Source organism: Pinus tabuliformis, chromosome 2_2, assembly GCF_031772625.1.
Source record: "Pinus tabuliformis cultivar Carrire ecotype Pingquan chromosome 2_2, CPIR1, whole genome shotgun sequence".
Lineage (NCBI taxonomy): Eukaryota > Viridiplantae > Streptophyta > Pinopsida > Pinales > Pinaceae > Pinus > Pinus tabuliformis.
The window spans coordinates 508,282,583-508,304,720 of record NC_142300.1 but is presented as its reverse complement, the minus strand read 5'-3'; the positions used below and the strand labels follow the sequence as shown (position 1 = coordinate 508,304,720).

General features: G+C 38.2%; 2 protein-coding genes and 1 pseudogene across 3 annotated transcripts; 1 reads left to right on the top strand and 2 right to left on the bottom strand.

Moving 5' to 3' along the window:
• Positions 1–7,624: 7,624 nt before the first annotated feature.
• On the bottom strand, positions 7,625–8,288 carry LOC149193591 (malate dehydrogenase, mitochondrial-like). Its single transcript, XM_089406765.1, has 2 exons — positions 7,980–8,288; positions 7,625–7,823 (listed from the first exon to the last, which is right to left on the bottom strand). The coding sequence occupies exons 1-2, from the start codon at positions 8,052–8,054 to the stop codon at positions 7,692–7,694; spliced, it is 207 nt and encodes a 68-aa protein (XP_089262891.1). The 5' UTR covers positions 8,055–8,288; the 3' UTR covers positions 7,625–7,691.
• Positions 8,289–8,453: 165 nt separating this feature from the next.
• LOC149193589 (malate dehydrogenase, mitochondrial pseudogene) lies at positions 8,454–19,414 on the bottom strand (annotated as a pseudogene). The gene is made up of 2 exons (XR_016255046.1): positions 18,987–19,414; positions 8,454–8,543 (listed from the first exon to the last, which is right to left on the bottom strand). The product of XR_016255046.1 is annotated as a malate dehydrogenase, mitochondrial pseudogene (transcript).
• LOC149193590 (malate dehydrogenase, mitochondrial-like) lies at positions 12,112–13,614 on the top strand. The gene is made up of 3 exons (XM_089406763.1): positions 12,112–12,166; positions 12,528–12,589; positions 12,746–13,614. Exons 1-3 carry the CDS (start codon positions 12,130–12,132, stop codon positions 12,875–12,877), a joined length of 231 nt encoding a protein of 76 aa, XP_089262889.1. The 5' UTR covers positions 12,112–12,129; the 3' UTR covers positions 12,878–13,614.
• Positions 19,415–22,138: the final 2,724 nt, after the last annotated feature.

Genomic DNA, 22,138 nt, shown 5'->3' with positions numbered 1-22,138 from the left:
TGAAGGCTAGTTAAATTTGTCCTCAAATATCTAACCATGTTTAGTAATTCCTTTACAGGAAGTGGTGTTTGTTCTCCCAAATGTACATAGATACTTTCTTCGCCTATGTGTGTCCTTTCCGGTGGTTTTTCCATTCTTATCTTTTTTATTTTGTGTAAAACATAACATTTGTTTTGTTAAATAGATATCATGTTGCAATATATTTCTTTGATACGATATGTAATATACATCATTTTTACAAAAAAAAATTGAACAACACACACACACACACAGATAAAGTACCATAACTTGAAGAGCAACTACATAGGTCCCATTTGAAAGTTACTTAAACTTACATGTTACATTTGTAACCCTAGTTTATTTTTTTAAAACATCATTTATTTTACCATTAACATCTGTTTCAATATTTTACCTTTGCATAATGTTGATGATTCTAGATACCTCAACATATAGGGTGTCTCCCCAATGTGAAGTCCAAATTAGACCTCACACTGTTTAGAGTAGGAGCCCCTTCCTGAGTATCCAACCACCATGACACAAAGGTTCATTTTTGTTTCAATAGATAACATAAGAGATTATATTCCACGGTTCCCATTGGGTTTACCTCGTTGACAGGTTGACTCTATGGCAGCGAGAAAAGGCGATCTTGTGCTATACTCCGGTGATCTTTTGCCTGCCTATTGAGGCACACAAACTCCCATCGTGTCCCAGATCACATTCTGTAGATCTAAAGGGGTACTCATCAATACAATACAGCTCCTCTCGTAGATGGATGGGCAACAAGTTCAATCAATGTCTCCATGGCGTTAGACCTGGCCCCATAGTAGATATGCAATTCTAACGTAAATATGCCAGTATCACCGTATAAAAATAGTCTATAAACAAGTAGAGATGGCCATATCAATCATATAGTATAATGAAAATAGATGGACACATTGAATTATGAGTCTTTGTGTTCATGGCCAGGACATAGAGATGCTGAGATATATACTATGTGAAAATGTAGATATGCTAAGGCTGAGGATCCAGATAGAAGGCTGAAGATCCTGTGTGGCTCCAGACCGTTTACGGAGCCGGGGTCACATAAACCTTGAATAATCAAGTAAGTTGACATTGTGAAACACTGATTGCAATGTGTAAAATGATACTTCACGAGGGGAGGGACATAAAGTGAGCCTGTAGAAGGAAGTAATAGTACTAACCTAAGAGAGACACACGAGAAAAGAAATATTTGTTAGTTACCTAGTGAAATAGTTCACATAGACACAATGATCATTAAACCACATACAACATACCGTCAAAAGGATAAGCAACAAGGCCACCGAAATAGTTCAATTTATTTTGTACATATGAATGAAAAATATATAGGAAACATCCAAACAATAGTCCTAAGACATTCATAATACATGCATGAATTTTTTTTGGCTCATCTAGCTTGAATTATAAGGTGAAAGATCCCAGTACACAGTTACCATAGTGAGACACTAGTTCCAATAGTGGAACATTAAGTCACTTCTTGCGTCTTCAATGAGTAGTTTTCTCTCCTATGCTAAGTGGAGAAGCCACGACTAGGTATCCAAAGCTTAAGAATCCAAAATTCCTTTGCTTGAGTTAAGAGGTTACTTTTATAACAAGAGGAATGAAATTTCATATCCTCATTCCTCTTGGAATTCTAGTGTGTCATTTGGACTTTTAAACAATTCTTGAACTTCTAAATGAGTTTTCAACTTCTATACAATATTTATCCATATATGACTATGTGACTCTTCATGTTCCACATATGAATATTGGACTTCCACACGTTAAATTTTGTCCTTTTATTTGAAAATAAATCATGACACTCCATACGATGATGTGGCATGACACATGGACATACATTAACCACTATGATGACACTTGTACAAGTTACAACTTGACAATGGTGACATGGAATTCATGATGAGGTGCCAATTCCAAGTTTATAGGTTTTAACCCCGTACAGAAATTAACTGCATACGAATTCTAAAACACAGAAAATAAACAATGCAAGAGCACAAAACATAAAACACATATACATAGAGATTTTCCCCTAGATCCCAAAACAGGGACTACCAACTTGATTTTTCATTATGTTCCTTTCAATGTTATATACATATATATACATTCTAAAGCATCTAATACCATGGATCGAAAACCATTGCGCCCAAAACCATATGCGAAAACCATGCACAAAACCATAGGTAGGTCCGCCCACCTAATATAGGGTAAAAAAAAATCCCCCCTCAAACCCCCCTGTGACCTTCCCACTACACAATTGATGCAACAAAGGTGGGGTGGAGACCCCCTTCTAACCCTCGAGTTAACTAGTGGAGCTAGTCGTGGAAAGAATATAACACAACCCAACATTCTCCCACTTGTTGTTTTCTTTCCACTGGGGGCCAAAGGAGAGCTTAGTCGTTTATCGATCCCTGCAATGCCCATTGTTTCTCTACACCAAGAGAAATTCTCAGAGCTCACAGATTTTGTCAATGCATCTGCAATATTCTTCAAAGTGTCCAGCTTTACTAGCAACACCTTTGTGTCTTCTATCATATCCCTCACAAAGTGATACTGAACATAAATGTGCTTTGTCTTTGAATGGTAAGCAGGGTTCTTTGCCAAGAAAATTTCACTTTGGCTATCACAGTCTATTCTTATAGCTCCCTTTACTAACCCCATACTTAAACACAATCTCTGCAACCAAACTGCTTCCTTGCTTGCATGAGTGATTGCCATGTATTCTACCTCTGTAGTTGATAATGCCACTGTAGATTGTTTCTTACTCATCCAACTGACTGCACCTCCAACTAGATTAAACACATACCCACTTGTTGATCTTCTCTGATCCAGATCTCAAGCTAAGTCTGCATCAACAAAGCCATGAATATCCAAAACTCTGTCCAATCCTGGTCTTCCTTGGTAGCAAAAACCATAATCACTAGTCCTGCACAAATACTTGAAGACCTACTTCACTACTGTCTAATGCTCCTTCCCTGGTTTTGACATAAACCTGCTCAATACTCCCACTACATGTGCAATGTCTAGTCTAGTACAAACCATCGCATACATCAAGCTACTGACTGCACTTTCATATGGAGCATGGGACATGTCCTCTTCCTCTTCTTGTGTCTTGGGACACTGTTCAGTAAATAACTTCACACCTACAGGAATAGGATCCTTCACCGGTTTACTATCCTACATATTAAACCTTTGTAATATTGTCTCAACATGCTTCCTCTAGATTAACCAGAGCTTCCTCTTTGCCTGATCTCTTTTAATTTCCATGCCCAAAATATAGTTTGCAGCAGCAAGATCTTTCATGTCAAATTTGGAGGAAAATTGGGTCTTCAAATCCTAGATAATTTCTTTGCCATTTCCAACCAGCAGCATATCATCCTCATACAAGACCAGATAAATAACACGGTCACCAATTAATTTAAAATACACACAGTGATCTTCTTTTCTTCTGGTGAAGCCAATTTCCCATATAAATGTATCAAATTTCTAATACCACATCCTTGGTGATTGTTTTAACCCATACAGAGACTTTCTTAACCTCCATACCGGTTCTTTCTTACCCTTCACCGTAAAGCCTTCAGGTTGCTTCATGTAGATCTCTTCTTCCAGATCCCTGTGAAGAAATGTTGTCTTCACATCCATCTGTTCTACCTCAAAATCAAAAGCAGCAACAATAGATAAAAGTAATCTAATAGAAGTTACCTTGGCAATAGGAGAAAAAATATCACCAAAATCAATTCCTAGCACATGGGAATAACCTTTTGCTACTAAATGAGCTTTGTATTTCTCCACCATTCCTTCTGCATTTGTCTTCTTCTTGAACACTCATTTGTTTCCAATGGGTTTCCTTCCAGCCGGCAACTCCACCAAATCCCAAGCCTCATTTTTGTGCAAAGATGCCATTTCATCAACCATGGCCTCCTTCTAGAGTTTTCCATCATCTGAATCTACTGCTTCCTTCACAATCCTGGGATCATCATCAATAATAGATAAAGAAAAGTTTGAACAAAAAGTAGATGGACCATACCTTTCTGGCTTCCTTCTTTCTCAAACTGATCTTCTGACAACCGGAGTTTGTGGATGTTCATCTTATGATTCCTCTTCTGCTGTAGAGTATGATTCTTCTTCCTTTAGCTCAAACTCTATCTTCTCAGGTTCCTTTTGTTGGACTTCATATTTAATAACATCTTTCACCTCTCTAAACACCACATCTTGGTTGTAAACAACCTTCCTTGTTACTGGGTTCCAAAGTTTATAACCCTTTAAACCATCCTTGTACCTAACAAAGATGCACTTTTCAAATTCACTATCCAACTTTGTTCTTTTCTCCTTTGGAACATGTACATATGCATCACATCCAAATGCCCTCAGATGTGAAAGAGAGGGTTTCTTACCAGTCCATACCTCTTGTGGAGTCTTATCCTCCAACGTTGATGAAGGTGATCTATTGACTAGGTAACATGTAGTCTCCATCGCCTTTGCCCAGAATTCCTGTCCTAACTAGGCACCACTGAGCATGCTTCTTGCCCTTTCCATCAACGTCTTGTTCATTCTTTTTGCAACTCCATTTTTCTCAAGTGTGTATGGAGTAGTCTTCTGTCGTGCTATACCACACTTCTTACAAAATTCTTCAAATTCCTTCTTGCAAAAATTTCCACCATTATCTGTCCTCATCACCTTTATCTTCTATAGAAATTCCCATTGTAGATCACCTGGTAATGCAATGTACTAAAGCAAAACACTCAATCTACTTCTACAAACAATTTAGTAGAAGCTTAATCGAACATGAGCAACATCAAGCATGAACATATATAACTAAGAATGAGAAGTAATTAACCATAACACAGAATATATAACCTGGGGAAAGCACCAGCCTAAAATCCCATCTCTGTATTATCAATCAAGTGGACATCCTCAACAACATACAAAAAGAATCAACTCAAAAGCTATCATGCTCTCTCTGTACTCTGATGGTGTAGCTCAAGGACTATCTAGGCTTGAATATATAGGCTCCACAAGTCCTCCAAGCCCCTATTTCCTTGCGCAATTTTAATTGGGGCCCAATTACATAACATGTGTGAATTGGCCCAAATCATACCTGCTGTCACCTCAGGTCCAACTACGCAGTACTAGAAGGAATAATATTCCTTCCTCATGCAAGGAATATTCACTAGGAATATCCTAGAAACTGATAGTACACTGTCCCTCATCTTATCTAAACTGGGTCTCTGTCTGAACTGACATGCATCAGTTATCTATGAGTGAATACTCAGTTATCTGAAAATACCAGTTGTCACATGCATGCAAGCATCAACAAACTAAATCTCATTAATTTAACAACTTGTTAAATTAATCTCACTGGACTTGACTAAGTTAAACTAAGTCAACCGATCCTCTCAATATAGAACTCATCCTTAATTCCTCAATCAGTGGAGCAAATCAAGGACACATTCCCCAATCAATGGAGAAATTATTGCATGTTCTCACAAAGACTTCAAGTTTGATTTTCCTTAACTAATTAACTCAAACTGAATTAATTAATTAATATTCAAACTGCTGGTAAGACCAAATTCAAATTTTACTTCCTATTTCTAGTCTAGGGACTAACTAAAATAGGAATCCACACAACATTGCTAAAAATAGAACTTCTATTTTTAGCACTTCCATTTTTCATTCCCTGTTGCCCAATGTAGCACTGATGCCGAAACTTCTATATTTAGCAATTTCTTGTTGCCATTTTTCAACACTCCCTCTCAACAAGAAAGGCTTCCTCTCGAACCCGTTCCTGTACCTCTGGAATATTCTACATGCAACAAATCTACCAAGTGTGGTAGCTCCAACAACTCTCAGAACAAAAAAAACTCCCAACTGACTTCTCTGTTGGGTTAGAAACATACTCTGATGTTGAAGCTCTACCTGCTATTGATAAGTGCTCCCTCTCTGACCTCTACACTACTACAACATCTCCATGCATCTCGCACCATTGCACCCTTCTCTATGCTACCTTGCACTGTGCAACACACTGTGCCTCTCGCATTGCTGCAGCCTACATGCTCTGCACTGTCTTGGGATTCCATGCACTGTAGCTCTCTCTGCCGCTCCATCTGCATCTGTCTCTACCCAATTAGTCAGTTTTGCTACTCCTCATTAGGGCTCCCATAGTAAAGTCGAATCAAAGAGGTTGGGTACCTCAAGGATCCTACCCCTCCTCCTTGGGGCGATCACTCCACATCTCTCCACCTCCTACTTGGAGGTATGGCTGCATGTGATCCCTCAGCCCACCTGGCTTGAAGTTTCCCCCTGCTGGAGGTCTCTGCATGAGTATATGTCTCTACTTGATCTCCACTTAGCTTCCCTTATTGTGGCTGCTTCACAACCTCCTGAAGCTGCTGCACCAATCGTGGCTCTCAACAATTGTCTGAGACTTCTTCTAGCACTGCATGTTGAGAGGTAATATACTCTCCCTCTCAACCACCAAGTGTCCATCAGTTTCCTTGCTGCTCAAGGCTTTACATGCATCTTGAACCTCAAGAGCATACAGGTTCTTGACCTGTGAACCAATCTGCTTCACCTGTCTAGTGATGATGTGTCTAAGGAAAACCTTTCCCTTACTGAAGACTACGTCACGATCGACACCAAGTTTCTCTTCAGTCCTAGTACATACTTGACATCAGTCAAGGTAAGGTGAGCTCCATGCTCCCTCTGAAAAATAACTGTGTCTACACTTGAGACATTATACTATTAATCATTACCCATCACTATTAGTATCTGGAGATCTTTCTCCTCCAAAGTACTGAACAAACTCTTGTCGCCGGTCACGTGGAAAGAAGCTCCACTGTCAAGAAACCAACCACTTTCCACCATGGATGAAACCATGCATGTGAAGAGTGTGAAATCCAACTCGAACAGTGAAGCAACTGCCTCACCTTGAGATCCTTCCTCGGATCCCTTCTTGGATTTCCTTAGTGGACAATTTGTAACAAAATGGCCCACCTCATGACAACGAAAGCATCACACTTTCAATTTGTCAAACTTCTTCCCACCATGGGAAGAACTGGATTTAGAAAGAGAAACATTCTCTTTCCGCTTCTTTTCCTTACTCGCTAAGGCATAGTTCTCTTCATCCTCCATGGATGAAGAGCCATCTCTGGTGCTCCATATAATCTCCTCCTGCATCAAATCTAAGCATAGTCGTTCCCAATCTGGAAGTTTCTCCCTTCCATTAACTGAGTCCTGGTAGCTATTCCAGCTCTTAGGAAGTCCAAGGAGTGCTAGGCTCACCATGTCATCATCAGCTGTCACAACCCCTACACCTGCAAGCTCATCCCTGCATGAGGTGAGCTTGTTTAGATACATAGAGATCATCTCATCCTTTTCACACTTGATCTTTCGAAGTTTGTCCTTCAGTGCCAGCTTCCTCTAATCACTGCTATTCTGATAAAGATCTTCCTCTAATCACTGCTACAAGAGAGTGAATCTCAGATTAGGTACTTATCAAGCATGAAATCATGAAGCACACACCATGATAAGATTATCTGACTCCAACTACTGCATCAAGATGAAAAATTCAGCACTCTAGATAGTCACATAAGAATAAAAAAACATTCAAAAGATATGAATGCATATTAGCCACTATAGAGGACCAAAACATAAACTTACGCCATAGACAGTGTGGCTGAACCTTTCCCTGCTTTTGCTTCAACAACTTCAGTTCCTCCATCCTGTGTGCGCTTTGTCAAGGCTTTAATGTCCTCCTCAGACAATACAGAGTTTGGCTTTGGTGTTGCCTAAAAAAAATTATCAAAACAAAAAAGTGTTATTTCCCTTTTTAACTGTATTGAAGGGTAGGTAATTATGATCTCATTTTATCTTTGATAAATTAATGTTCTAATATCCAAGAGTAAAGAACAAACTCAAGATGAGGATCCAACAAAGTCATATACATGTGAAAAAAGTGGAAGAATTGTAACACCCGCATGTCCACCTACAACAGGAACATCAACTTCTGCAGACAGCATAGGATGACATCAACAACAAACATAAAACTGAGAATTGTATCTAATGTTAAAAAAAGCATGATGTTGGTAAGATCCTGCAGCATATCATGTATTGGGTCTAGCCCAGATGGTTGTGTGCAAAGACTGTTATCCTTCCCACCCGGGTTCAATTCCCTCAAGTGACATCTTGAGCTGACTATATTTCTGATGGCCTTGAGCCCTATGATACCATCCTTGAAATGAGGAGAAGTTCCTAGCATGTTTGCCCAGGATGCATATTTCATGATTAAATTATAAAAAATAAAAATATTATACAGAATACTAAATATTTGAGAGTAGCTAAGCATAACAAGCCAGAATTTTAAATACCTTCAACAGGAGAATGCAGATGTTGTGAGCATAATCATTGCTTTTGGTGCTCTATCTTCGAGGCACACCAGCAGGAATGATCACAACATCTGCATTCTCCAATGCCGTGCCAAGTTGTTCCTCTCCCATATATCCTGCAACCTACACCCAGGTCACACTGCTGTGAATTACTGACAAGGTCGTGACACAAGCATGATAAAATCAATATGGCAGTACCAAATTAAATGATAAATATGTAGACCAAAAAATAAGAAAAGAAATTATTATCGCAAAGTTCCAAAAGAAGTAAAACTTGTTATCCTTGTTCCATGACCCAAGCAATGGTATGTCCTCCTCATAGTGAACAAGAATAGGATTATTTGTATTCTATAGTAAAATCCACCTTTTGGCTTTTACCGAGGAGATAGAGCACCAAAAGCAATGATTATGCTCGTAGGAGATTGAAGACCTATACCAACCCACGTTTCAATCAGGGTATAATCTTGTCCAATCTAGGTATATGACATTTCAATCAGGGTATAGTCTTATCCAATCCAGGTATAAAAGTGATGCTGTGATAAATAATTAGCATCTCACAAGCCACTTTAGAGAGTTTATTCAACCTTAGTTTAATTTACGGTGCGAAGACTATTTTGATTTAATCTACTCATGGATAAAGAGGCAAATCTAAACGACCCCAAAAAGGTTGGATATAGAGGCAAATCCAATATGCAGAGGGTCATCAATTCAATCCTCACAAAATAACAAATTGACAATGCAATGAGACTATTCTAACTTCTAAGTAGTCATTAGGCCAAGTATGACTTAGATCCATCAGATCAAAAAGACTTATTAAGCAGAGGCATATGATCCAGCCGTGGATTCTGCTAAAAATATAGATGCACTTTTCATCAAAAAAATATGAACTACCTCGTCCATTGGGCTGTGGTTTAGTGGCAAGTTGTAGGGTGCTTGTCATGAGGATGACCCAGGTTCAAAACCCAGGAGGCATATTCCCATGATAATGCGGCTGCCCATGTCATTCCAAAATATGAAGTCGGGTTAACGTGATAAACACCAGTTCAATGATAATGCAGAGGTGTTGTTAATGATGACCCCTGTGCTATTGAGGTTTGCACAGATGAGCCCACCTGCAAGTCATGCGTGACTTTGATGAATAGATGCAATTAAGGTGTTTCACCCACGCTAGTCAAAAGGCCTTGACCAAACAAAAACAATAATAGTGAGCCCAACCTCAATTTCAACCTTCTCCTATCAATAGCAAATACTACTACTGCTAATAATAATAATAAGCACAGCCCAAATTTCAATCTAGCCATAAATGTCAGGCAGATTGTAGTCAAGTAGTTAAATCATAGCACTTTCAGTGCCCTCTTAGAAGTATGTTGCGGCATTATCTCACCATCGGAGTTAACTACCATATTGAGATTCAACAGACAAGATCAGGTGCAAATCCTACATGAAATTGGTGGAATAGAGATTCTATGTTTGTAGCATCTACAATGAGGGCAAAACCCACTATGTTAACAGAAAGACATTTGCCAACAAGAAAACAATCAAAAATAATAATAATGTAGCCCTCAATATCTGCCTCTTTTGAAATGGCCCAAAGAATGTCAGGTATAGTCAAATCCAATATTCACGTTGTACAATACAATCATTTTAGAATGACAATGCGATGGGCGTTGCTTCAATGGATTGTTGGGCCAAATGTCACCTAGATCCATAAAATTAAAAACCCTAATCGAGTAGGTGCACATGATGCAGCCATGGATTTCCACGAAATAAATATCTAGGTGCTTTTTTTCATCAATCAAAATATGCACAAACACATTTACAAGCTGACCATGAAAGTGAATTGAGTTGACCATTAACGTGAATTGGGTTGTGTTTAAGAAATTAAATCATTGCACTTTCAGGGCTCAAACCCACGTTCAAAAGCCCCGGAAGGCATATTTCCTGCAAAAATGTGGCCAAAAGAATAAATTCCACATTCGAAGAATCCCAGAGACCTTGACAGGTTATAGCAGTGGAGTCTAAGCCTGGTATAAGGCCTGGTTCCTTTAAAAAAATAGGCGCTTACCAAAATAAATAAATTATCTGACCATGGACAATATCAGAAACGTAAAATCAAAGAACTAATAACAGGTAAAACACTAACGAAAAGTAGATCCTACCAAGTGGGTCGTCGTACGATCGATCCCAATGGAGATCCCTTGAAACTAAAATCAAAACATCTCTATCGTTCGCAGAGAGAACAAATCCAGCATACAGAGAACGAAAAAAACGCGGTAGGAAAAATATATATCCCATGGTTTATATTTGGCCTTAAAAAACAGTAGAAAAAAAAAATTTGAGAACACAGGAGCAAGATGAAAAAGGAATTGCATGTCTAAACATTTTGAAGTCCCAAAAAGAATTCATCAACATAGAGAAGACTACAACACTACTCTTCACTTCCAAGTTTTCAACTAATGGATTTAACTGACCAGCAATGTTTTTTGCATGAACCATGCTCAAATGCTCAAGATGAGGTAATGAATGGATGCTATGCGCCTATCTGTGAATTGCAACCACATGCATACATGTAAGTACAAATTTGTAAATCACTGCTACAAGAGCAATGATCACCAACCAGATGTTGTGATCATTCCTGCTGGTGTGCCTCGAAAACCTGGCATGACCCGTGATGATCTCTTCAACATCAATGCAGGGATTGTTAAATCTCTTTGCTCTGCAATTGCAAAATACTGCCCAGAGGTAAGTTGTCATGATTTATGATCTTCTTTGAAGTTTTTGTTTTCATGCGATTTTCTTATTGACTATTTCATAGGAATAAGCATGACGTTCATTGTAAGTTGCTTTGTCGAAGGCTTTGTATGTTTGAGATCTATAGAGATGGCAATATATACAAATACATATTTGCAAGAATCTTTAAGCAAGTTGTTGATCTAGATTTACATACTGTTCTTGTATATAATCAATTCTACTAGAGAGGTTAACGAAGCTTGAAGACTTCTTTGAGTCAAACGAATAGGTGATTGACTCATTATTGACTCTTTATTTAGACAAATTGCAGCTAACTTTTGCCCATAAGAAGGAAATACTAATTGAAATGAACTTAAGAGTAATTAGCTGTGTAGTCCAATGCAAGTTTGCAGCCACTGTTAAAGCCCTGTTATTCTTGTTTCTCCTCTTGTAGTTAGTAACTTAGCTTTTGGACTTTTGAGAAAATTGGCATATGAATATCAATATAAAAAATATCGTTGGTCTTCTATTTAACTGTGCACAAATCCACTTGATCACGAGGTATCCTCTATAACATTATATATTACATACAATCAGTATGTACTACCATTAGTGTGGAAAGTTAATAGATAAAGAAGTATGTTTCACAATTATTTGTTTTGTTCATGTACTGGTGTGTGTGTACAGTATGTATAGTATATTGTTACATATTATATAGATAGAGATATGGAGAGGGGGGAGAGTGTACTGGATAATGTTTTCCTTCTATCAGGAATGGTATATTTGGATTCAAGAAATCATCTAGAATTGGTTTTTATGGCATTGCTGAGGACTTGATATCCATGGAAGGCAATTGTAAATATCATCAGCAATCCTGTAAATTCTACTGTACCAATAGCTGCTAAGGTTTTTAAGAAGGCAGGGACCTATAATGAAAAGAAACTCTTTGGTGTTAACTCTTGATGTTGTCCGCGCAAAGATGTTCTATGCTTCAAAAGCAGGAGTTCCTGTTGAAGGTATTTAAAATTCTGGCTTGTTATGCTTAGCTACTCTCAAATATTTATTATTCTGTAAAATATTTTTATTTTTTATAATTTAATCATGAAATATGCATCCTGGGCAAACATGCCAGGCACTTCTCCTCATTTCAAGGATGGTATCATACGGCTCAAGGCCATCAGAAATATAGTCAGCTCAAGATGTCACTTGAGGGAATTGAACCCGGGTGGGAAGGATAACAGTCTTTGCACACAACCATCTGGGCTAGACCCAATACATGATATGCTGCAGGATCTTACCAACATCATGCTTTTTTTAACATTAGATACAATTCTCAGTTTTATGTTTGTTGTTGATGTCATCCTATGCTGTCTGCAGAAGTTGATGTTCCTGTTGTAGGTGGACATGCGGGTGTTACAATTCTTCCACTTTTTTCACATGTATATGACTTTGTTGGATCCTCATCTTGAGTTTTTTCTTTACTCTTGGATATTAGAAGATTAATTTATCAAAGATAAAATGAGATCATAATTACCTACCCTTCAATACAGTTAAAAAGGGAACTAACACTTTTTTGTTTTGATAATTTTTTTTAGGCAACACCAAAGCCAAACTCTGTATTGTCTGAGGAGGACATTAAAGCCTTGACAAAGCGCACACAGGATGGAGGAACTGAAGTTGTTGAAGCAAAAGTAGGGAAAGGTTCAGCCACACTGTCTATGGCGTAAGTTTATGTTTTGGTCCTCTATAGTGGCTAATATGCATTCATATCTTTTGAATGTTTTTTTATTCTTATGTGACTGTCTAGAGTGCTGAATTTTTCATCTTGATGCAGTAGTTGGAGTCAGATAATCTTATCATGGTGTGTGCTTCATGATTTCATGCTTGGCATGCAACATGATTTCATGCTTGATAAGTACCTAATCTGAGATTCACTGTCAGTGAGAATATGGCATGAAGGAGCTTCTTTCTCTTTTTCTGAATCTTGTACTTCATACATTTGCATGTCTCAAATCTTTTGCCTTAAGCTTAGGTACTTATCCTACATGAAATCATGTAGCATGCATGTCTCAAATCTTTTCCCTTAGGCTTTCTCATTTGTGTGAAACTCAGCGGGTGCTTTTAACCTGTGAGGTTTGACCGATGGATTGTTGCCTTTTTACCTTAGTTTGATTGAAATGTTCAGAGTTAATCTAGATTCTGCATGCAAAGATCCTTCCCTAAGAAAAGCCATGAGTCTCTTCAAGGATGTTATTCCTTCTTAAACATAAGATATGTCAAATGGATCCCGCAAAAGTTGTGTGCTTGATGATGGGTAAATCTGGGTATGAGATTTACAAATTTGCACTTACATGTATGCCTGTGGTTGCAATTCACAGATAGGCGCATAGCATCCATTCATTACCTCATCTTGAGCATTTGAGCATGGTTCATGCAAAAAACATTGCTGGTCAGTTAAATCCATTAGTTGAAAACTTGGAAGTGAAGAGTAGTGTTGTAGTCTTCTCTATGTTGATGAATTCTTTTTGAGACTTCAAAATGTTTAGACATGCAATTCCTTTTTCATCTTGCTCCTGTGTTCTCAAATTTTTTTTTTTCTACTGTTTTTTAAGGCCAAATATAAACCATGGGATATATATTTTTCCTACCGCGTTTTTTTCGTTCTCTGTATGCTGGATCTGTTCTCTCTGCGAACGATAGAGATGTTTTGATTTTAGTTTCAAGGGATCTCCATTGGGATCGATCGTATGACGACCCACTTGGTAGGATCTACTTTTCGTTAGTGTTTTACCTGTTATTAGTTCTTTGATTTTACGTTTCTGATATTGTCCATGGTCAGATAATTTATTTATTTTGGTAAGCGCCTATTTTTTTAAAGGAACCAGGCCTTATACCAGGCTTAGACTCCACTGCTATAACCTGTCAAGGTCTCTGGGATTCTTCGAATGTGGAATTTATTCTTTTGGCCACATTTTTGCAGGAAATATGCCTTCCGGGGCTTTTGAACGTGGGTTTGAGCCCTGAAAGTGCAATGATTTAATTTCTTAAACACAACCCAATTCATGTTAATGGTCAACTCAATTCACTTTCATGGTCAGTTTGTAAATGTGTTTGTGCATATTTTGATTGATGAAAAAAAGCACCTAGATATTTATTTCGTGGAAATCCATGGCTGCATCATGTGCACCTACTCGATTAGGGTTTTTAATTTTATGGATCTAGGTGACATTTGGCCCAACAATCCATTGAAGCAATGCCCATCGCATTGTCATTCTAAAATGATTGTATTGTACACCGTGAATATTGGATTTGACTATACCTGACATTCTTTGGGCCATTTCAAAAGAGGCAGATATTGAGGGCTACATTATTATTATTTTTGATTGTTTTCTTGTTGGCAAATGTCTTTCTGTTAACATAGTGGGTTTTGCCCTCATTGTAGATGCTACAAACATAGAATCTCTATTCCACCAATTTCATGTAGGATTTGCACCTGATCTTGTCTGTTGAATCTCAATATGGTAGTTAACTCCGATGGTGAGATAATGCCGCAACATACTTCTAAGAGGGCACTGAAAGTGCTATGATTTAACTACTTGACTACAATCTGCTTGACACTTATGGCTAGATTGAAATTTGGGCTGTGCTTATTATTATTATTAGCAGTAGTAGTATTTGCTATTGATAGGAGAAGGTTGAAATTGAGGTTGGGCTCACTATTATTGTTTTTGTTTGGTCAAGGCCTTTTGACTGGCGTGGGTGAAACACCTTAATTGCATCTATTCATCAAAGTCACGCATGACTTGCAGGTGGGCTCATCTATGCAAACCTCAATAGCACAGGGGTCATCATTAACAACACCTCTGCATTATCATTGAACTGGTGTTTATCACGTTAACCCAACTTCATATTTTGGAATGACATGGGCAGCCGCATTATCATGGGAATATGCCTCCTGGGTTTTGAACCTGGGTCATCCTTATGACAAGCACCCTACAACTTGCCACTAAACCACAGCCCAATGGACGAGGTAGTTCATATTTTTTGATGAAAAGTGCATCTATATTTTTAGCAGAATCCACGGCTGGATCATATGCCTCTGCTTAATAAGTCTTTTTGATCTGATGGATCTAAGTCATACTTGGCCTAATGACTACTTAGAAGTTAGAATAGTCTCATTGCATTATCAATTTGTTATTTTGTGAGGATTGAATTGATGACCCTCTGCATATTGGATTTGCCCCTATATCCAACCTTTTTGGGGTCGTTTAGATTTGCCTCTTTATCCATGAGTAGATTAAATCAAAATAGTCTTCGCAGCGTAAATTAAACTAAGGTTGAATAAACTCTCTAAAGTGGCTTGTGAGATGCTAATTATTTATCACAGCATCACTTTTATACCTGGATTGGATAAGACTATACCCTGATTGAAATGTCGTATACCTAGATTGGACAAGATTATACCCTGATTGAAACGTGGGTTGGTATAGGTCTTCAATCTCCTACGAGCATAATCATTGCTTTTGGTGCTCTATCTCCTCGGTAAAAGCCAAAAGGTGGATTTTACTATAGAATACAAATAATCCTATTCTTGTTCACTATGAGGAGGACATACCATTGCTTGGGTCATGGAACAAGGATAACAAGTTTTACTTCTTTTGGAACTTTGCGATAATAATTTCTTTTCTTATTTTTTGGTCTACATATTTATCATTTAATTTGGTACTGCCATATTGATTTTATCATGCTTGTGTCACGACCTTGTCAGTAATTCACAGCAGTGTGACCTGGGTGTAGGTTGCAGGATATATGGGAGAGGAACAACTTGGCACGACATTGGAGAATGCAGATGTTGTGATCATTCCTGCTAGTGTGCCTCGAAGATAGAGCACCAAAAGCAATGATTATGCTCACAACATCTGCATTCTCCTGTTGAAGGTATTTAAAATTCTGGCTTGTTATGCTTAGCTACTCTCAAATATTTAGTATTCTGTATAATATTTTTATTTTTTATAATTTAATCATGAAATATGCATCCTGGGCAAACATGCTAGGCACTTCTCCTCATTTCAAGGATGGTATCATAGGGCTCAAGGCCATCAGAAATATAGTCAGCTCAAGATGTCACTTGAGGGAATTGAACCCGGGTGGGAAGGATAACAGTCTTTGCACACAACCATCTGGGCTAGACCCAATACATGATATGCTGCAGGATCTTACCAACATCATGCTTTTTTTAACATTAGATACAATTCTCAGTTTTATGTTTGTTGTTGATGTCATCCTATGCTGTCTGCAGAAGTTGATGTTCCTGTTGTAGGTGGACATGTGGGTGTTACAATTCTTCCACTTTTTTCACATGTATATGACTTTGTTGGATCCTCATCTTGAGTTTGTTCTTTACTCTTGGATATTAGAACATTAATTTATCAAAGATAAAATGAGATCATAATTACCTACCCTTCAATACAGTTAAAAAGGGAACTAACACTTTTTTGTTTTGATAATTTTTTTTAGGCAACACCAAAGCCAAACTCTGTATTGTCTGAGGAGGACATTAAAGCCTTGACAAAGCGCACACAGGATGGAGGAACTGAAGTTGTTGAAGCAAAAGTAGGGAAAGGTTCAGCCACACTGTCTATGGTGTAAGTTTATGTTTTGGTCCTCTATAGTGGCTAATATGCATTCATATCTTTTGAATGTTTTTTTATTCTTATGTGACTGTCTAGAGTGCTGAATTTTTCATCTTGATGCAGTAGTTGGAGTCAGATAATCTTATCATGGTGTGTGCTTCATGATTTCATGCTTGGCATGCAACATGATTTCATGCTTGATAAGTACCTAATCTGAGATTCACTGTCTTGTGAATGCAGATGTTGTGATCATTCCTTGTCTTAAATACCTTCATTCCTGCTGGTGTGCCTAGGAGATAGAGCACCAAAAGCATTGATTATGCTCGTAGGAGATTGAAGACCTATACCAACCCACGTTTCAATCAGGGTATAATCTTGTCCAATCCAGGTATACGACATTTCAATCAGGGTATAGTCTTATCCAATCCAGGTATAAAAGTGATGCTGTGATAAATAATTAGCATCTCACAAGCCACTTTAGGGAGTTTATTCAACCTTAGTTTAATTTACGCTGCGAAGAATATTTTGATTTAATCTACTCATGGATAAAGAGGCAAATCTAAACGACCCCAAAAAGGTTGGATATAGAGGCAAATCCAATATGCAGAGGGTCATCAATTCAATCCTCACAAAATAACAAATTGACAATGCAATGAGACTATTCTAACTTCTAAGTAGTCATTAGGCCAAGTATGACTTAGATCCATCAGATCAAAAAGTCCTATTAAGCAGAGGCATATGATCCAGCTGTGGATTCTGCTAAAAATATAGATGCACTTTTTATCAAAAAAATATGAACTACCTCGTCCATTGGGCTGTGGTTTAGTGGCAAGTTGTAGGGTGCTTGTCATGAGGATGACCCAGGTTCAAAACCCAGGAGGCATATTCCCATGATAATGCGGCTACCCATGTCATTCCAAAATATGAAGTCGGGTTAATGTGATAAACACCAGTTCAATGATAATGCATAGGTGCTGTTAATGATGACCCCTGTGCTATTGAGGTTTGCACAGATGAGCCCATCTGCAAGTCATGCGTGACTTTGATGAATAGATGCAATTAAGGTGTTTCACCCACGCCAGTCAAAAGGCCTTGACCAAACAAAAACAATAATAGTGAGCCCAACCTCAATTTCAACCTTCTCCTATCAATAGCAAATACTACTACTGCTAATAATAATAATAAGCACAGCCCAAATTTCAATCTAGCCATAAATGTCAGGCAGATTGTAGTCAAGTAGTTAAATCATAGCACTTTCAGTGCCCTCTTAGAAGTATGTTGCGGCATTATCTCACCATCGGAGTTAACTACCATATTGAGATTCAACAGACAAGATCAGGTGCAAATCCTGCATGAAATTGGTGGAATAGAGATTCTATGTTTGTAGCATCTACAATGAGGGCAAAACCCACTATGTTAACAGAAAGACATTTGCCAACAAGAAAACAATAAAAAATAATAATAATGTAGCCCTCAATATCTGCCTCTTTTGAAATGGCCCAAAGAATGTCAGGTATAGTCAAATCCAATATTCACGGTGTACAATACAATCGTTTTAGAATGACAATGCGATGGGCGTTGCTTCAATGGATTGTTGGGCCAAATGTCACCTAGATCCATAAAATTAAAAACCCTAATCGAGTAGGTGCACATGATGCAGCCATGGATTTCCACGAAATAAATATCTAGGTGCTTTTTTTCATCAATCAAAATATGCACAAACACATTTACAAACTGACCATGAAAGTGAATTGAGTTGACCATTAACGTGAATTGGGTTGTGTTTAAGAAATTAAATCATTGCGCTTTCAGGGCTCAAACCCACGTTCAAAAGCCCCGGAAGGCATATTTCCTGCAAAAATGTGGCCAAAAGAATAAATTCCACATTCGAAGAATCCCAGAGACCTTGACAGGTTATAGCAGTGGAGTCTAAGCCTGGTATAAGGCCTGGTTCCTTTAAAAAAATAGGCGCTTACCAAAATAAATAAATTATCTGACCATGGACAATATCAGAAACGTAAAATCAAAGAACTAATAACAGGTAAAACACTAACGAAAAGTAGATCCTACCAAGTGGGTCGTCGTATGATCGATCCCAATGGAGATGCCTTGAAACTAAAATCAAAACATCTCTATCGTTCGCAGAGAGAACAGATCCAGCATACAGAGAACGAAAAAACGCGGTAGGAAAAGAGGAACCCACCTCAGCACGGCTGTTGATGTGGCCGACATCTGCAGCCACACCTGGAGTGCCAGTGATATCATAGAGCGCCAACTTTGACACCAGAGAATTGAGTTTCATTAGAAGAGCCAATGGCTGCCCGATACCCCCAGCAGCTCCCAACACAACAACCTTGCGTGGCGGACTTCCACCACTCGAATAAAACCTTCTCGGCATAACATTAGTTTTGAAAGAAGAAGATGATGCATTCTTCAGTGCAGATCCCACCAATCGTCGCATTGCAGAACTCATTTTTGCCGCTGGTAACACTGAAAGAATGCAAGCTGAAGGCAGATGAAGAAGAAGGGGGAGATTCCAGAGCTTAAAGGCCGAATCAATGGAGATGTGTGGATACGACTTTGTTAAAAGGGATTTTAAAGCCTCACGGTACTATGCAGGGCTTTGGTTTAATCTATTTTATTGCGAAATTCTTAGTTATTGACAATCAGACAGCTCGTGATAGAAATCCCTCTTTTGGGGGGACGAGGTTCGGGAATGGAACATCATGTGATCGAAATTTTCAGTTGGTCAAATGTTAATTAAGTTATTATAAAATAGAGATATTTTTTATTTTATTTTTTTAAATAAATTTAATAATATTAGGAGATTTTTATCAAACTCTGGTTAGGGGTCAGACTAGTTTACAATGTATTTAAACATTGCAAATCTCGGTGTGTTTAAATGGAAAGTGTTTTTTTTTTTCAGGGGTGTTAGTTATTTATGGAATATGTCATATTGTGGATATTTTGATTGATATTGGATCATTTTAGTTGTTTGTTATGTATGTCGAATAGTCCAATCCCAAGGAATCCTCGAAAGTGGTGAATCTTTGCAGAGAATCTTTAAAAGTGGTGAATATGATGTTAGGGTGTTTTTTAAAAGGGAGTGATAATTGAGATAGCTATATATTTTAAAAGAATATGTTTTTAGGGGTTATAAGAGTGTGAAGGACCATTTTCCATTCTAGGGAAAGGGAAAGGTTTATATTTAGGGATTAGGATAGTTTTTAATTTTTATTTCAAGGTAATAAGATCATTGAGGAAAGATATTATAAAAATATAATTGTTGATGGAGATTTATAATGATAATTAAATCTTTTTATAAAGGTATAAGGTAGGGTTAAAGAATGTTGTTATAAATAGTTTACAGGATAAATAAAGAGATAGAATTGTTTGAAAGAATGGAGTTATTTCATGCGCTTAGCGCAGTAAATAACAAGGTAGTTGGGTTAATGTAGCAAGTAAGTTAGATAAACGAGTATTTTAAAATAAAATCTGGTAAGTAAGGGTATTAATCCCATAAGAGTTCAGCCTTGAGCTAATAATGACATATTTTTGTAAGATTAGAGGATTTAGATTATATTACTGCGAGAAAAAACGTGATTATAACATAGATGGATTGGTTTGGTCTATCGTTAGGGAGGTCAAAGCAATAGCACATAAACAAAATTTTCATATTGCTCGCATTCTTTCTGACCTGAGAGTCTGGGAATTTAAACCAAAAACAAGGATATACATAAACAAAATTACATAAACTAAGAGACCAAAATACATTCTGAAACAAGTAGAAGAATAGAGACGGTATAGAGAGAGTTATCATTTTTCCTAGAGTTGCACTTGAGTTGTCATTCTACAGGGTGTTAAGTATGAGCTCGAGGGTGAGAGTCATCTCCTGTGGTTGATGGAGGCTGGGTAGTAGATAGAATTTGGTTGAGGTTCTCATCCATGTCATTCAGCATGTTCTCCATGTTGTTCATTCTGTTTAGGAGTTCTAACATCAAATAAGGAGCTCTTGTTAGGTGTCAACCCTGTCAGTAAGTACCCGGCCCATGAGTGTCTCAGTATGCCATTACAGGTTAATATTCTTAAGCAGAGGCCCTCGCCCTGGTGGAGTTTCTGTTATCATGAATATAATCTTGTGTTTCTCGCTCCACGTGATGATTTGGCACGTATCTTCTAGCCTAGCGAACTTGCCCTTTGATGTAAGCGATAGCTCACTACATGACCTCAAGAACAAGATGTTGATAATGGTCCACGATGGCTCCGGTGGAATCCTGAGCATGGGAGGCATGCAGGGAGGGAGGAGTAGGAGAGGGGGTTTGACTCGATCTGCCCCTATGTTCTGCCTCTGTGGAGATGGTGGTGCAACATCGAACCATGACTGAGTGAGAGGTAGGGGCGACAGAAAGTCGATTGAAAGGAGGAACAAGTCGATGGTGGGTAAAAATAAACTAGATAGAGGTTAACCTTTCTAACTGAAAGTGGGGGGGGGGGAGTCAAAATTGTGAGGAGGCTCAAGTGAGGAAACCTACAACAAAAATAAAGCCAAGCATGGGGACAGAGAGACAAGATCCGAAATTCCAAATTGGAGCAAGAAGAGAGGTTGTGGAAAAGAACCAATCCTAAAGTGAGTTGCAAGGGGAGTAAAGGAGAAGAACAAACTTGATTGATAGAGATCCTTGTAAAGGAGAGGCATGGATGATAACCGAAAGTGGAGATCCTAAGGGGTTGATTGCAAGTGCAAATGTCGGGGATTACATGGCGCTTGCAAGCTAGAGTCATTGATAGAGTGTTGCAGGACCCCATGACCATATGCCCTATTTTAAACGCTTCGAGAATTGGCTGTATTTTTCTCTTAATGATCCAACATGATATGCTTTGCTTCTTTAAATGACAGTGGTGTACTCACCTACACAAAACCATGAATGTGTGCTCGATTCAAAGAGTGTGAGATCTACGAAATGATAGTAGCCCACCTCCTTTCGTACAAATGCCTCTAATACCATAAATATCATCCTCTACTGAGAATTGTGATGGTGGTGGCAGATATGCCATGCAGGTCGCTAGGTGTGGGCATCTTGCCTCCCTCTCATATGATTACTATAGATCATGGTCAATCAGGAAAATTAATGTTGTGCACCCACCTTAGGGAACTTTGTCTTGTTCAACAATTTCCTGACATTCATGCTTCCATTGAGCAACAAAAATTTGTTCCCATAGAGATTCCATGACCTCTAAAGTGAAGTTGAGCCCTTCATTGGCAAGCATGTTTACCAACTTGTTGCCCTTTCTTAGTATGTGTTGGAAAGCGAGTGCATTGAAGTTTAGGAGTTGTTTTGTGATATTCTCTAGACT